This window comes from Trachurus trachurus (genome assembly GCF_905171665.1).
Source record: "Trachurus trachurus genome assembly, chromosome: 8".
NCBI classification, from domain to species: Eukaryota; Metazoa; Chordata; class Actinopteri; order Carangiformes; family Carangidae; genus Trachurus; species Trachurus trachurus.
In genome coordinates this window covers 11,995,744-12,012,889 of record NC_139905.1, presented here as the reverse complement: position 1 = coordinate 12,012,889, position 17,146 = coordinate 11,995,744, and the positions used below count along the sequence as shown (strand labels likewise).

At 40.9% G+C, this 17,146-nt stretch overlaps 2 protein-coding genes across 2 annotated transcripts in view; both read right to left on the bottom strand.

Annotated features, from left to right (window-relative positions):
- Nucleotides 1-17,146, bottom strand: part of nudt1 (nudix (nucleoside diphosphate linked moiety X)-type motif 1) — a 423,902-nt gene that overhangs the window by 279,497 nt on the left and 127,259 nt on the right. The window lies entirely within an intron of this gene.
- mafk (v-maf avian musculoaponeurotic fibrosarcoma oncogene homolog K) lies at nucleotides 253-11,602 on the bottom strand. The gene is made up of 3 exons (XM_083977859.1): nucleotides 11,407-11,602; nucleotides 4,860-4,945; nucleotides 253-4,768 (listed from the first exon to the last, which is right to left on the bottom strand). The coding sequence occupies exons 2-3, from the start codon at nucleotides 4,902-4,904 to the stop codon at nucleotides 4,331-4,333; spliced, it is 483 nt and encodes a 160-aa protein (XP_083833985.1). The 5' UTR covers nucleotides 4,905-4,945; nucleotides 11,407-11,602; the 3' UTR covers nucleotides 253-4,330.

The window sequence follows — 17,146 nt, the reverse complement described above, 5'->3', positions numbered from 1 at the left end:
ACAAATACAGATTTTATTTGTACATGAGGGTAGTTCATTGAGAAAACATGTAAATAAATGAATGTAAAATAAAAATAATTTAGGTGTTTGTTTTAATAAAATTACACAAATCAATGAAATAAATATAAAATATATATGAGCAGAATAATGACAAGCTGTGAAGGGTACATACTCGGTTTATGCTGCCTTATTACTGTTCTTGTTTACAGTCGCTCGTCATGAGACTAGAACAAAGAAATCCATTTATCTTGAATGTACAAACTCGACACAGAAACTGCTGCTGTTGAACTAACATTCAATGTATTTCATCCATTATTTCATCCACAACCATGTAATCCATACACATGCTCCATCCCCACCATCGTGGAGCTTTTTCTGAGTTTATAGGCACAAACAAACAATCTCCTCAGTCTATTATTCTAAAACTGACTTTCTACACAGCTAAAGTTAAATACCGTAGCTTGTAGGGCTGGCAAAGCTTTGTGTGTGTGTGTGTGTGGAAGCTTATTTACTCAAAGACACGTTCTCAGGAAGAAATTTAAAACTCATAACCTTGAATACAGAATCAAGATATGCGAGCAACCTCATTTCTGTACATACTATTGCATTGTTATGGTTCATATAAAAACGTAAAATAACAACTGATATCTTACACAGTTCCATTATAGCTCCTGGGTATAACAAGCTTCACTCAATTCAGCTGTGTGGAGGGAAGAAGGCTGTTGAGTAAACATGGGTAGGTAAATGTTTATGCCTCTTTTCACCCATAGACTATTCATACTCTGCATAATGCTTATTTGTTTTTGCAGATCTGCTTTTATTTTGGAAAAAGTGCCTTGTAGAAAATGTAGTTGTTGTTGTGTGGTGTGTGTGGTAAGAGCAACATGTGTGAGAGAGCATGTAGGGACCTCTGCTGGGTCACACTGGATGTAGGTTTAACAACATAGTATTTAATTCATCTGCAGAGAGGTTTGTCTTTAACTGTGGCACAGTACAGAAACATATACTTTGAGAGTTCTTCTTTTTAAGGTGTGTTCACCTCAGATCCAAATACAGTAATAAGTGCTGTAAAGAAAACAACGCCTCATTTGGGCTAAACAGCATTCAGTTTAGAAACTCAATGTAATCTTCTCTTTGAGCAATATTGTCTTGTATTGTAACGTGCAGAAAAAGGACTTCTGTAAACATGTACTGTGTTTCTATAACTTCCTCTGACTCTGTGACCTAAAACTTAACAGGTCTGGATGGATAGTCTGTAGCAGCTTTGGACTTAATGTTCAGGTAAGGTTTCTTATGGGTTACAAAAGCATTACCATCATCATTTGAAACTGTCACTTAATCAATTAAATTGTTATCCGTAGAAAGGTTTACTTAGACTGACTAGGTTTACATGCAGGCAGCTGAAGTTGTCTCTTTTCCTATATGAAATATTCACATTAACTCTTAAACTAATGTTCAGAAGCCCCAAATGAGACCTGAACATCTGGTTAGCACAAGGCTGTCTGATCACATCAGCTCTTCCTTTGAATTATGTTAAATATATTTTTTTAGATATCGTAGGTACTGAAGATGTTTGGCATAAATCTCCAGGTTAATGACCCAGAAATGATTTAAAATACTGTGACTTCCTTTGCATAGATGGTTTGACTTGCTCCATTACATTTAATCACGTATATTGTCTGTAGTTTCACTCCAATTGTTATAAAAGTTATGATGTAAAATATGCAGACGTGCAAGTTCATTTTTGACGGTTAAGAGATAATAAGCCACAGCCTGTATGTAACCCTAGTCACTGTCTGTCCAATTTGTGGATTAGAATTAGCAAATGTGCTGAGAAGAACTATTCACGGGGTATAAATACTCACAAAGAAGACTTAAGTTATGAGAGTAGTTTTCTCATTGTAAATGTGAATACAACTTCAGATAAAAGGTCAGCATCAACATAGTTAGACTTCAAAGATCGATTACATAATCACACCACTCCCAGGATAGTAAAAGACATAAATATAGAAAAATATGTAATATATATTTTTTATATACTGTATATGCATATAAAACTAAGTATCAGAAAGAGAACATAGGTCGTATCAACATAGAAACCAAGTGAAAATACAAAATGAGAGTAAGAACACAGCAATGCCCCTGCTTAAAAATCACAGCAGGTTGTACAGCAGCAAAGTTCCCCATACTGTTCTTTGCAGCTATGGAACAGGGGAAGAACAGTCATGTCCTCTTAGCCAAGAGAAAATCCTGACATGAACAATCTCTATTGACTTCACTCCGAATTAGGAATGGATCCTCGGTAAGAACGGCTTTTCATTTTTTATTTCAAGTGACTTTTATATTTAAATATCTCAACAAAAAAAAAGTACAAACAGGAGAAAGGTGTTTACTGCATTTCGCTGTCGTGACACCTCTGTTTCTAGAGATGGGTGTCAGGAGTTCTCTTGCAGAAGAGTGTGTCAAAAGCAAAGTACATAGCTACTGTTTCAGAGTTACCAACACCGGCAGCAGCACTTCTCGTGACCCAGCAGTAGGAATGATTTCTATTTGGACGGAGTTCTCAATGCAAAGTAACAACGGAGGCAGTGGGAGCTTTATCGTTTCTGTAGTCTGTAATATACAGGAAGTAAGTTGAACTGCATTTCACTTGTAAGGATCGCTCTCATTTACACTATATCCAATATGGATTACCTACCAAAGAGTGGCATATTTAAGGAAAGAGGCAAAACATCACCCAGTAAGTGCTGCAGCATACATATCAGAGCGTATACCATCCTCAGTTACATAAGGCTAAATGTGGTCACACCACGTTAAATCACCATGCACTTAAAGCCTCAGCAACTTCAGAAATGCAAGAATAGCTTCTATATCTGTTGTAATTTCCAAATTCTAGTACTCACTTTCTCTGTGATTTTTTTTTTTATACTGTATCTTAACAGTTTTCTCTAAGTGCTATATAATGAGACACTGGGCAACGTGGAACTTGCTGCATCCAAACCAATCTGTGCCCAAAGTCTTCCTCTATCATCACTTTTCTGGTTTTATATTCTTTGTCCTCCAAAGTCGTCCAAAGGTTCCATCAAATAGTATTTAAAGTCAAGTATAATTCAACTCTCATGCATTTGAAAACGTTATAAGTAGAAACTGAATCATTTCTCTATTCAAGAGGGACTTCAGAGATACCAACACAATCACATGCAGCACCTTCCCGACAGCCCCCCAATGTCTTCAACAACATTGCTCACTGTGCGCAACACTTTTCAGCCTCACTGATACGTTCCACTATTTCTTAACCAAGGTACGTAAGGACAAGTCTCACATTTCATGGCAGAGCTGTTGTGACAGCAAATTTAGGGGTGCATCAGATATGCTGCTCTGAAATCTGATATACCTGGTGCAGGGTTTTGCAAGTAGGATGCAAAAACATGCACAAAAGAGCCTTTTCAATATGTATTTTTGGCCTAATGGTGGAGTTTTAAAGTTATCAAATTGATGACAAATGTAACGTCAAAATGAACTCACTATTTTCTGGCATTAGCTCCTAAATACTTGGCATCAGTACTGGAGCCCTTGGTCCTAATGCTGCATAATGCAGAGCTCCAAACGGACCACAAAGAGCCACATGGAGGATTTCACTCCAACCAAACTCTACAAACACATAATTTTTGACTGCCTAGTACCTTTCCGAAAAAACAAGAGGAACATTTCAGTGAAAGCGTCTGGTGCTGCACTGGGCTGGCTCTCCAAGGCATGTGGTTGCAGAGCATCGGTAACTGTGGCTATGAAGAGGTGTCCACATGACTTCAAAGCTTGAAATCTTCTGAGTGTTAAACTACATGTGAGATAATAATTTATGTGGATCCATCATAGACCCTGTAGGCAACCGTTTTTAAAAGGCTTTGTAAATAGCTTCACTGTCACATACAGTATACTGAAATCTCTCAGGTTTTCTGCTCTATGGCAATAAGTATCAAAGCTGTCCGAGGCCACTGCTGCCACATTAAGGCGTGTCAAACACTTCTTCACACTGGAATCAAAGCAAATCTCTGCTATCAGTCAGGGAGGGTCACAGAGGCCCATTACCCTGCCGGTGCTGGGCGTCTGGGAGGGGGATTTGCACAGTGCACAGACAATGTAGATAGTATAAAAGAGACAGAAGGAGGGAGACGGAGTTGTGAATTCAGCGTAACATCACATAGAGCTTTTCCACCCATCCCATCCTTCAGTCTTAACTACTGAGCGTCTTCTCAGTACAGGATGAGCGGGTTCAGGCTGGGTCAGAACCGGAAGGACCAGGCAGGAGAAGGAGAGCCCGGTCCAGTCGACCCTAGTAGGCAGCCGAGAACGGGGTCGGGCTGGAGTTGTTGTGGTTGGCCGACTTGACGATGGTGATGACGCTGGTGGTGGCCACCTTGCCCGGCGACAGTGGCCCTCGGGTCACAGTCCGGGCAAAACACTGCAGGGCCTCATACTTTGCTCGCAGGGCGTCCAGCTCCAGCCTCATGCTGGCGTTCTCGCGGGCCAGCTTGTCCACTTCCTGCTGCAGATCTGTCTTTTGTCTCTCCAGCTCCTCCTTCTGGGTGACGCGTTTGATGCGGCAGCTGGCGGCGTAGCCCCGGTTCTTCAGGGTCCTTCGCCGCTGCTTCAACCGCACGACGTCCTCCTTGGTCAGCCCACGCAGGTGCTGGTTGAGCTCCCGCACGGACATGGCCACCAGCTCATCATCGCTGAGCGCTGGGGCATTCTCGCCCGCCTCCTTCTTGACCTGCAGGACACGAGCAGAGGGGTGAGCATCTGGTACATGTCGGCATATTGACACAGCCCACTGAACCATTCCTCAGACTCTTCTCACTCACCTTTAAAGCTTTGCTCGTCTTAAAATGAGTCGTCATTCCCTGCATGCAGGCGACTGGCCAGAATCTCACACAAGACACACTGAGGACTGAAGAGAAGAATAAACACAGTTAAGCACAGTGTATTATCACATTATTTGCTCATCATTTAGAGATATATACATTTAATTTGACTATTTCAAATTACATTTACTTAGTCCACTTAATTTAAAAGGGAAACATCACACATGCACACACACTTTGTGTTATTTCAAGGTTTTTTATGCTTCGCTCTGGAGCTCTAGTAACAATAGGTTGGTGAGCCATACTAATGCATGGCTGCATTTTTTTATGTGACGTTACCTCTTTTAATGCTCAGTCGTGTGCATTTCTCTTTGAACTGAGCACTTTCACAGCATTAATCCAAAACATAGACCTGCTGTATAAAAATTTAAATCACGGAGGTGTCACTTTAAATATAATGTGTTATTAAACATTTAAAACACTATAGGTTACATTTAAACTTGGCTTTCTTTTAATCGTCTATATTAAAATGCTGCGTGTTTATTATTAATCAGTAGTACTTAAACAGCATGTCATAATATTGCAGTCACGAGTCATATTATGGGACTACTTTTACTTTCAATTGCATTTCGCTGTACGTACACACAAGTAGGACTCTACTGTAAATACAGGACTTCTTAACTGCTGTATTGATAAGATCTGATCTGATCTGAACTCCTCATGTTATTGTATAGTGCCGACACTGGAGGGAAAGTGGCTCCTCCTCCTCTGTAACTTCACTTTAAAGACATCACAACAACATTCCAGGGTTATGTCATGTGTCAATATTTGTGTCTGTGTGCTGGTGGTTGGCGGTGCCGCAGACACCAGTAGAGGGCAGCGTGACACCGTTAAACACCAGCACTGGAGCGGAGCGCGCCTTTATTTACTTGTAAGAGGAGGAGAGCCTTGACAATGTAGTTCACTAGACCAAGCAGGATTAGAAACAGGCAACCTCTCTCTCTTTCTTTCTATCTATCTATCTCTCTTTCTTTCTCCCTCTCCCTCTCTTCTTCTTCCTCTCTCTTTGCATTTAAGCTTTCTGCGTATGTGATATTTGCTGGGGCAGTTTCTACGTAGAAAAGCCCCTCTGTACTCATTACAGTGAGGCACATGCTTTCCAGACTGCCGCCACAGCCAAAAAAAGCGAGGGAGCTGAGCTGTGATCCTGTGAGAGGCACACATCCCCCCAAGGCTCCATTTCAGGACCTGCAGACCAGCCTGACTACGAGTGCACTGTTCCATGCTCGACTGCTGCCATGGAAACACCCTGCGAATGGGCGTGGGAGTGTGAGTCACATGGTCACCAAAAGGATAAACAAGTCTCATTCATAACCGCAACACAGCCCATACATAGGGCAAATAAGAAGCACCAAACTTGTGCTGATAAACTTAAAGGAGCCATGCAACAAGAAAAATCCATCAGTTTGTCGACAGTCTCTCTCATTATCCCGTTACTTCCCCTTTGATTTATGTGAAATGTCTCCCGAGTGGACAAGGACACAGGCCACTGCGCTCTGCCTGCTCATCACAGACATTAAAACAGATCATCACATCAGCATAACATTTACAGTTATGCTGAACTTTACAGGGCCGTGGATATGCATGTGGAAAATTCCTGGAGATAGAGTGTCACAGAGAAATAGTTTCCTTTATAGTCACTGATGTATTTTTTGCTGTGAGACAATGTAGTCTATCGATTCAGGGCTGGTTGGATCCTCTTACACTGGGCTTTCCTGAGCCGCTCTATGCCCTTATTTAACTCTGCTGGATATATTTAGCCCACAGTGCTGACACAAATTTCTGCCAACTAAACAATTTAAGTGAGCATGCGATAAGCGATACCTCGCTAAGAGGGCAAATATTCTCTGCAGGCCTGTTAGCGGCGGCTTTCATGGAAGAAAAGCACACTGGGTGTGGCTGTTCCTTTTGGGATATTTATCATGTTTCCACATTGTACCACTCTACAAAATATTGCCAATGCAGGACTTTGCAGATGCTGAGTGAGAGCGAGAGTGTATGAAAAAGCAGAAACAAACAGCCCGACCCACAGCCACATAAACTGCTGTGAAGAGATCTAGTGAACATCTGTTGCTCCCTCTTTGATTCATTTTGCAAAACATGCAGCAAAGAGTTGCGTAATTAAAATTTCAGGAGCTTCAAATGAAGGTGAAGAGCTCAAATAAAACATTCCTCGACAGCAAGTTGGCCTAACAGCCTAATTTAAGTGGTATTGCGTCAGAGGGGGGTCCCTGGGTGTATTCCTTGAGAAAATCATGGAAAAGTGGCGTGGCGGCCTCCCTCTCTTCATTCAAGAGGCCCCAGCTTGAACCAAGAGGCCAGGCTGTTTCCCTGAAATTCTTTAGGCATGTGCTTATGTTTTTGCAACTCACACAGAGACAAGGTTTTCCTAATCAAAATGCCAAAGTTTCCTCAGAAGGAAAAACAGCATTACATGATATCACACAGCCAAATCCCCTCGTTTATGATTCTGCCACACAGACGCAACAAATCGTGGCTTCTCGTTCGTAAGCGCAGAAAAGAAACTCGCATTGGTTTTTCCGTAACAGCGAGAGAGAGAAGGAGTTGGCGAAAAACACCTCAAAAGAGGAGCCACAGATGGCGGGCAAAGAACAAAAACCACATTCCTGAGTGAACACACATGTGCAAACCTTCACATGCACAGAGGCAAGAGAAGGGAACATGCAGTCTGAATATGTCCTGCGATGCACTCAGCTATGGGGGTGGAGTTGAGACAATCCCACTTGTAAAACAACGGCTGCAAAATTCACAAAATGTCTGGAATTCAGAGGAGTCGCACGTCTTTCGCTTGCCCAAACAAATCAGAGGCAGCCTGTGTTCGCATAGTGTGCGAGTCAGGAGTCCAACACCTTTCTTTGATGCAGGAATTGTAAACAAGTGTGTTGTGTGGTCTGTCTCTCGCTTAACTTTATACAAACTGCAGCAAAATAATATTTCATTTTGTAAAAGCTGCGTCTCTGAGGACTAATGCACTTACTGACAAACCATTACAACAGCTCAGGTTTGAGCCAAGGACTAACACGAGAGTCATTTCTAAATTGACTTTCTATTACAAACAATACACGCACATCTCATAGTTGTGCTCCATTGTTAAGCCGGGGTTTCATTTGATGTGGACGGCTGCTACTTTGTTCTTTGGGTGTCAACAACTCTTTGAAGACGAACTGACTTGTTTCCAAGACTGTTTTCCAGAAAACAAGACGGGGCTGCGTTCTGCATCAGCACAAAAACCAGACAACTGTTAAAGAACAACTTCACAAAATTAAAGTTTATTCTAACTCCATATGAACCTGTGTACCTTTCAGTTCACTGATGCCAAATGTTTATATTTTTAAAGTCAGGCATCTGGCCAAGTTCAAGGCTGCACATCAGTTACAGCAGGTAACCGTGGGGCCCAGCCTTCTCCTAAAATAAACAGCATATCAAAGACTTGTGTGCTCATGCTCTAGTGATAAATGCAGAGTTGGCTCATCTGGGCTCTTTGTTTTTCCTCTCTGTTTCACTTTGGGAGTAGGTTAAGCAGGAATTTGTTGTGCCGTTGCCCTTGACAGTTTGATACATTCCTCTCACCAAACTCTTGCTTTTCTTGCATTTTTCTCAGGGATGTGTCGGAGGTTTCTCCACAGACCGGTGGCCCCCGCGCACTTCGCTCTGCTCTGCTCTTTCTCCAGCGCAGCACATTTGGTGGGATATTATGCGAAGGAAATGGAGAGCATAGCTGAGCGGTGAGTCATGCTGTTTACTGGTAAAAGCGACGACCAGCGGCAGGGAATCACACCCTCCCGATCTGACGTTTCCTGGAAAATCCCGTTGTTTCATGGGGAGGAAGGAAAAGTACAGAGAACCTTGGAAATGGTTGGCATGAGCACCGGAACGTTTGTGCGGAAAGGGAGGAGAACTCAGCGAATATCTCAGCGAAAGATATTCGCCCTAACAGGGACACTGGGACACCAGTAATGTCAAGAATGCAAAAAAAAAAAAAAAAAAAGACATACCTACCCACGTTTTTAAAACCTGGGAACCAATAATGTGGGAAGCATTGGGGGAAAATAATAATAATCTGTTCCCCCAAGAGCTTACATTACATCACATTCTCACTTTCCAGTCTGACATACCAAAACAAACCGAAGCTCTTTGAAAACACTGCTAATAATAATCCAGTACTATCCAGATTTTAGTGTTTCTGCTGCAAAACAGCTGGCTCAGGCAGTGGCACAACAGGAAGTGGCAGAAAAACCATACATTTTTTTTGACTGTGTTGAAGCAAGTAGAGCGTTTGTTTGTGTTGGTGTTAACCTGCAGTTTATTGAGTCATGGTGAAATCAGGAAGTCACCACAGAAAACAATTGAATCAGCAAGTCTGGAAGGAATTCCCAATAACACAATCCCACAGAATAAATAGACTGACACATCCCACACCTCTGACCACACTGAGGTGAGATCAGCAGGTTGAGATCCAGTCATCCTGACAGAAGGAGCAGGGAAATGATGGGATGCAAATCCCTGTGGGTGGCAGACGGAGCCGTCTCTCAGACACAATAAAGCGGTAACAGCCTGTGTACACTCTGCTTGGCGTGTGTATAAAAATCGCCAGCTTCCAGAGTCAATAATCAAAACTCTACATATTTCTTCCCCACTAAGAGGAGCAAAACACACCATAGTGGCCGTGTCCCCTGTGAGTCATCGCATCACTGACCACAGCTATTTCACTTTCACAATACTCCACCACAAAAACATTTTTGCATTCTGTGTCGCTTTGATTAATCACCACAGAGCAGTAAAACCAGAAAGGGCAAACAGCTAAACTAGATCCTGCGTCTTCATGGGAATTTCTCCCAATGTGCCTCGTCACTGTCACACACACTGCTGTGGTGGCAGAATGAGTCAGCCACTGTAACTTCTCTATCCAGTGAAGACATCATCAGTTTGGAGATTTAACCACATGTTAACCTCATGACAGGGGAGTGCATCCGCTCCCACCCGCCCCTCTGAGAGCAGCAGACAGTGTGCACCCACCAGATACAACAGTGAATCAGAAAAGCCCCCCTGGGCACCGATCTGTGGCCATCTAAGTGGAACAAGTTAGTCGAAGACAAATATTTTCCATTTATTAATCACAATGGTCTGAAAAGGTCAAAAGTCCAAGTTATTCAATAAAGAGCACTGGGAAACAACAAAGTAGCTCAGCACTGACTTGTGTTGTTATTATTAGGTAATTATCAAAAAATTATAATTCTTTTTCCATGACACAGTTTCCTTAGCTATTTTTTTACTTTATGTCAGAGCAGGAATGATAGCTGAACAGAGATAAGATAAAAGCGCCTCTGGAGCTCCACAGTGATTTAGTGTTTGTGGAAATATGCACTCCTGCTGTTTTGATGACTGCTTGTTTCTCCTGTGTAGGCCACTCAGCCCCGGTGGTCCAACTTCACATCGTGCCCTTTGTCCCACATGTCTAAAATGCAGACCACGTGTTGTTTCCAATGTCAAAAGTAGGGCTGGTATTTTTGCTTTAGCTATAGCAGCCTGTAATAGTTAAATCCCGCCTTCCAAAAGGAACAACAGTGCAAGAATTAAAGAGGACGTGAAAACGATTTATATGGATTTGTTACAACGGAGCAGCCACTTCACTTTATTTCACTTCCATTTTCCCTAAAAAGCCCAACGAAGACAGAAAGTAGCTGAGCTCAGCTGTAAACAACAACTAACAGAAAATACACTATTTATAGCTATAGGCTATATTATTCTAACTGATGATCAGGGGTAATATGTCGTACTGTATATGCCTAATTATGCTTTTCTTCCATTAACTTAAACCACATTCAGTCATCGTAACAATACAACGTCACACTGTCGTTTTTTTTATTTTATTTTTTAAAACAATTTAGTCAAAAACTGAGCGAGATTTAAGTCTCATTAAATGTGTTGAATGATGCGTTTACGTGCTCTTCGCGGAATTTGTCAAGTTTATGACATTTTTATAAATAAAAACTGGATACTGGCTCTCACTCACTGTTATTACAACTGAATGAGTGACGTTTGTTAAAAATAGAAAATAAAGTAGGCTACGCAAGTTATTTTCTACAACTTTTTCCTCCACTTCTTCTTACACAGTCTGTGCGGAGCCACTTGTTTCGCGGGGCATTGTGTTATGTTACTCCAACACAACACGTGTCCGCACTAAACAAACCTACAAACTCAAACACCAACTTTTTTTTTTCTCTCTCTCTTTTTTTTTTTAAAACAACTTGGTACCAAAAAACTCCTACTAAAGCTGTCCTACTACATGACATAGGCGCGCATGGCCACAACACAACATAACACAACATAAACCCTCGCTCCAATAATAGCCTATGTCACCGTGAGAAACTTCAGCAATTTACTCAGGAATGTCAAGACATCTTCCAATAAAAAAAATTAAAAAAAAATTTAAAAAAAAAATTAAAAATAAAAACAACAAGCTCACCTCTGTGGACCGGACCGGACCGGAATGCGTATAAAAAAGTGTCGGGAGTAGGTTCCTGAAGGAGGCGAGGCAGTGAGTTGAGCCGGTCGGTGTAAAGCGTCCAGCGGACGGGCAGCGGTGTATCCTCGTACTAAATTAACTACAAAACAACAACAATGTACCAACATTCCACGCTCTGCTTCCGCAAGCATTCACGTCACCGATACCTCGTGACCGCCCCCTCCATTCATGAAAATAACTTTCTGCTGACGTCAGTCTGGGAAGGGGAGGGGGGCGGCCAGAGGGGGAGGAGGAGGAGGACGCCATAAATAGAAGATAGATACTGCTGGCTGGCGACTGCTTTTGCTTACTTTACAAAATCAAATCTGTGCCAATTGTTAAAAAAAAAAAAAGAAAAAGAAGATGAGGATGAAAAATGATAAGTTTTCATAAGGAAATCAAAAACCTGTTGCTCCCTCAGTCTCCTCACTCATGCTAAGATCTCAAGTACAAGCTCTTTAAAAAAAAAAAAGTGCATTAACAGAGAGAAAACCTCCTCCTCCTCCTCCTTCTCCTCCCTCCATCTGACTTGGGAGCAGCAGCATTCCATTCCTGAGGAAAGTATGTGGTGTAGTAGCCCAGCAGTCACAGGATTTCTCTTATTTTAACTGCACTGCTGCTGCTGATCCTGCTGCTGCTGCTGCCGCGGTAACGTCACAGGTTATTCTGGGTAATTAAGTACTGAATGTAAATATGTTAAGTCAGTGGCCTTTTAAGGGTTTGCACTGGGCTGGGGTTTCCACGTTCATTCCTCGCTGATACAAGAGAAAGAGAGAGACCTCTGCTTTTTTCTTTCTTTTTTTTTTGTAGGAACGTTGTGGTGCCTGTTAAAAACACACACGCACACACATATACACACACATGAGGAGTGTTTACACTATAAACACTGTGGGTTGCACAGTTCAGACTGCAGCCAGACAGACCAAGGAGAGCGCACTTTGCCATTGTTTTTCTGCTGACTATCCTGAAGTGTGATATGAGAAACAGGGCTTGCAGAAAATGCTAACTAAGGCAGTCACACCTTCCACAAAACTTTCCAGCATAGTTTATACGAGTGATAATGTTGCCCATATGTGCCCAGGTCTGAAATAATATTGAGCCTGTGAAACCAGAGTGATGAAATGATGGACTTTCTGACTTTAATTATAGAGCAGAAACATTGTGAAACAACAGTTTGATCATCTCTGTGGTCCAGTCTTATGCTGACCACACAAACAGGGAACAAAAGGTAAAAAGAGACAAATATTGTATTGTCATTGTTTTCCCTGGAGGTGGTTGCTGTGTGTAATTGACCGTTTCAGGAGAAAAGCAGCTTCATTACTCAATCACTTTGTTCCGTGATGATTTCTTTTTAACGGCCCCGTGTTCAGCCAAATCGAGAGAAAAAAGAGGAAACACAAGACGAGTAAAGTCAACCATATTGTTTTAGATGCATGATGTAATCGTGACCTTCAGATAAAGCGTGACTCATAGATGACTGGTAGATAAATTGAGTTTTTATTGCGTGAGTATTTAGGCTAAAACAAATAAATCTCTCCCTGCATGAATGCCTGTTCTGTGTAGGTTTTTCTTTCATTCTTATTCCAGAGAAGAACTGATGTTGAATATTGACTAGTCTGAGTCACAGCAGAAATAATGATCCTCCTTTTGAACGAGCTACAAAGACTAGATTTTTCCAGAAATGGAGTCTCAGATTTATGTTCGTGTCAGGCTTTACAGCTGGTGACACAGCACAGGTGGAATCAGTCATTTTACTTGCCGATAATGGGCCTGATTCTTTCATCTGTAATGGAGCATGTTTATCTTGTTTTACCACACTTTAGACCACAAATAACGACAAACAACAACGCACCATTTCCTTTGTGTATCTTTTCCTGTAATGAGACAAACACAAGTAACTTTAGGGGAACCAGCCCTCGCTTCGCTTCTGTATTTTCTACATAAAATGAAACAGCTGTCTCGACACAGGGGGGGCCTAATAATTAAAATCATCAGATCAAAAACAGATTTGATGAGTTGGGACATATCATACTTGGTTATAATAGAGGTGAGATTAAGTGAAATGAGGTAAAACTGTACAAGATTTTTTTTAGAATAGAGATTAGATTACATTACATTCGAGATGTAATGTGGTGAAATTAAATGAGATATAATGAGACTGGATAACATGACATTATAAATGAGATTCAATTGGGTGGGATTACATACATTTTGAACAGATATGATATATAACATTTATTTTAAAATGAGATGGCATGAATTTAGATGATCAGACGTGATGAGACAATCAAATGGAATTACATTCAGTCAGAGTAGATATGAGATTGAATGAGATTTGATTTCAATAGATTATATTATGATGAAGAGTAATACTCTCATTTAGTTTAAAGGCATCAGATCTCATCTTCTTGTCTCTGAGTTACAAAAATTAGAAATGATTGAACAATAATAGATTAGGTTACATTAAAATCACTGGATTGCAGATAATTGAGATTATATTAGACCAGACCAGATCACAGTAGAAGGAATTAGGCATAAAATGAAGTGAAAGAAGAAATTAGATGATCTGAAACTTAGATTAGAGAGATTAGATAGTTAAAATGAGAATTACATCACGTCACACAAATGAGATTAAAACCATACAAGAGCATTCAGATTATTAGTGAGATTATTTAAGGATTACATTGTATGTCTTTAGATCTGTAATGAGAGTAAACGATATGAGACTGTAGATTAGGTTGAAGTACAAAGACAAACAATAGAGCAGAAACCAGACCATAGTGTAGTGCTGGTATCTTGTATTTTCTGTAGCAAAGAAAAACAAAAGCTGGTGAGACAAAGTCTCTGCAGGATGAACACTGATATTCTACATCGGTCAGACATCCAGCTGCTCGGTCAGTGCCATACCACCCAATTACTGTCCATCTGGCAGCAGTATACACTGATGACCTGAAATACACCCGTTGTGTCCAACAAAACAAAAACAGTGGACCATGTGCAGCAGACTTGTCAGGGCTTTTTTCGTTAGATCAGCGTGCTGTGGGGTCCTGGTCCTTACAGGGGCGGTTTGGATTACAGGAAGTAACAGTGACTCACTAATCTGGCTTCTTTCTGACTCAGACTGTTGAGCTTAGAAATCTGATCTGGCACAAAGAGGGCCCCTGTTGTAAAAAGGGATCATTTTCTATTTCTTCCAAATGCTCCAAAAAGTTGATATTGAGCATACAGCATTTCTTCAACTTAAGTAATAGCCTGAACAGTCAAGCCAAAAAAAGAAGAAGGAAAAAAAAAAAAGACTCTGGATGAAAATATTAAATTATACATCACAGACTTTCCCTCCAAGTGCTTTAGCAGCTAAGTGAGAATACCTGACACATTAGACATCAGCCTCTGGCAAAGGTTGGCCCGTACGTAATTTGAAAAGTAAAAGAATAGTTTTTGCAGATTTTTTTTTTGTCGACTTCCCATATGACACAAGATTTAATTTGGAACATCGACTGAACATTCCACTGACTTCACCAAAATGTGTTTCATATGAAAACACTTTACGTAACTATCTGGAAGGAGCCGCATGGAAACGAACATGGTGAAGTTACAGTAGTAGTGGTAGTGGTGGCAACAGCGGCAGCAGCAGTGTGGAGCAGTTAGGCCATGGTGGACTGTGTAAAAGCTGGGTATTCTCCATTGATCTGTGAAACCACCTCATTACTTCCCTGCACTGAAAACTGTCTTATTACCAAATTAAAAGTTTGGGGTTTAACGGACAGAAAGCAAGTGTAGTAACGTTAGTACAGTGTGTTGCTCCTCTGATACTTGATAGTCTTGTCAGAGTTTAGTAATGAGTAAATCACTGTCGCTGACCATGCATGGGTGGGACTAAATATGGAGGTCATTAAGCATGGTGAGGCTTTGATGCTCTTACTTCATATTCCCCAGGGCACTGACATTTTGTAAAGAAATGAAAACAGCTGTGCGGGATGAAATTTTTACATACGTGATTTCTCAGGAAATGTTGCATCTACGTTTGCAATGGCGTGTGACTCATCGTGAGTGTCAGGTTTACAAGTACAGCCTGAAACAATCTGCATTCGTTCCTTCTCAGGTTCTGCCTGCATGCTGACTGTACCTGGCAGCCTGGGAGTGAGTACAGTACAGTAGGTTACATTTGAATTTCTCACATTTTTGTCACAGTGCTGCTCCTTTTTAGCTGTCAGGTCCTTGACAAAGTCATCTGAAAACACTCTACTTTCTTTCTCTCACTCACTTACTGATTACACTGGTTTTCTGAGGGTTTCATTTTCATTGTTCACCTCCAGATTTTACTCCAGTAAGGTGCTAAGTAATAAACCACCCTGTATATACATGAAAGTGCATTAGGGTGGAGACTGCTGCCACCCTGTGTTAGAGGCCTGGAATTTAAAAACAGTACTATGTAAATAAGAAGTTGACAGCTGTGCTCTTCTTGGCAAGTAGGTAAATCCAGTCAACCTGTTTATATCTCTGTCACAACTCTAATGTCAAATTTCTTTTCAGTACTTTTTTGTTGTGGTTTTGTTTTGTTTTCTATGAATATTGTTCAAGGGATATTTCTATAAAGTGTGTACTAAGCATCAGTATTAAAGGACAACAGAGACAGATGTGGGACCAGTGGTAAAAAACAACAACAAACAGAACAAAACAAAAACATGACTATATCTGCTGAGAGCAACGCTTGTGATGGGAAAACAAAGTTTTTCTCAGAACTGACTGAACCACATTGTTCTGAAGAATCGGATACAGTCTACGGGAGGACATCTGCTGGCCAATTATTGATACTGCATTTGTTCACCTACACCTACACAGTGAAATAACTGTAATAAGTCAGAATAAATGTGAACTCTTTGTCATCATGCCTGAAGTTTTTCCCCAATAAAGGTCACATCACATAAAGCCAACACGTAAGCACTACACTCTTGAAAGCTGTGACATATATATCTGGTGTTTAACTACAGTTATTTTTACAGTTAGGAATGTCCTCTAACTAGAAGTGTTAGTGTGCATGTCTAACACTGAATCATCATCACATCACACACATGCCTGTAGTTGTCTTGAACATTTTATGGGAAAGAAGACGTAGAAAGATTAGGCAATACAACTATAAGATGGATATGTTTTTCTTTGTTTTATTATGGTTAACATGACGGATGTAGCCTAGATTTTATTTTCTTCCTTCAACTGGTTAATTCATGATTAAGTCTGAATATAGGCTATGCAAGAAACCGATTATAACATGGTATGGTTATTTAATTTTGTTTAAATGCATTAACCTTAGCGTATATTGCAGTCATTTTTTATTCGATTTCTTTCAAGCCTGCCTTTTTTTCTTACTGCAATTTAAAAGAAGAACAAACAACAACTTTGAAGTCACAGTGCGTAATTACTACGACTCTGTTTTGGAAGTTTTACTTTGAAATTGCTGACCGGAAAATGTGCCTTTGTCACATTGTTAAACTTTAACTTGACACCACAGCTGTAGTTACCCACTGTGACCACCAGGGGGCATGGTAAAGAACTCGTGCCTTACTTTACATAGACTTGTATGTGCTGCCCCCTGGTGGCCATGACCCACAATTACACCTTATATTCACGTTAAAACCAGCCAAACCCTAATGGCAAACTTTTACTTTTACTTTACACAATTAAAAAAAAAAATGCGATTTTT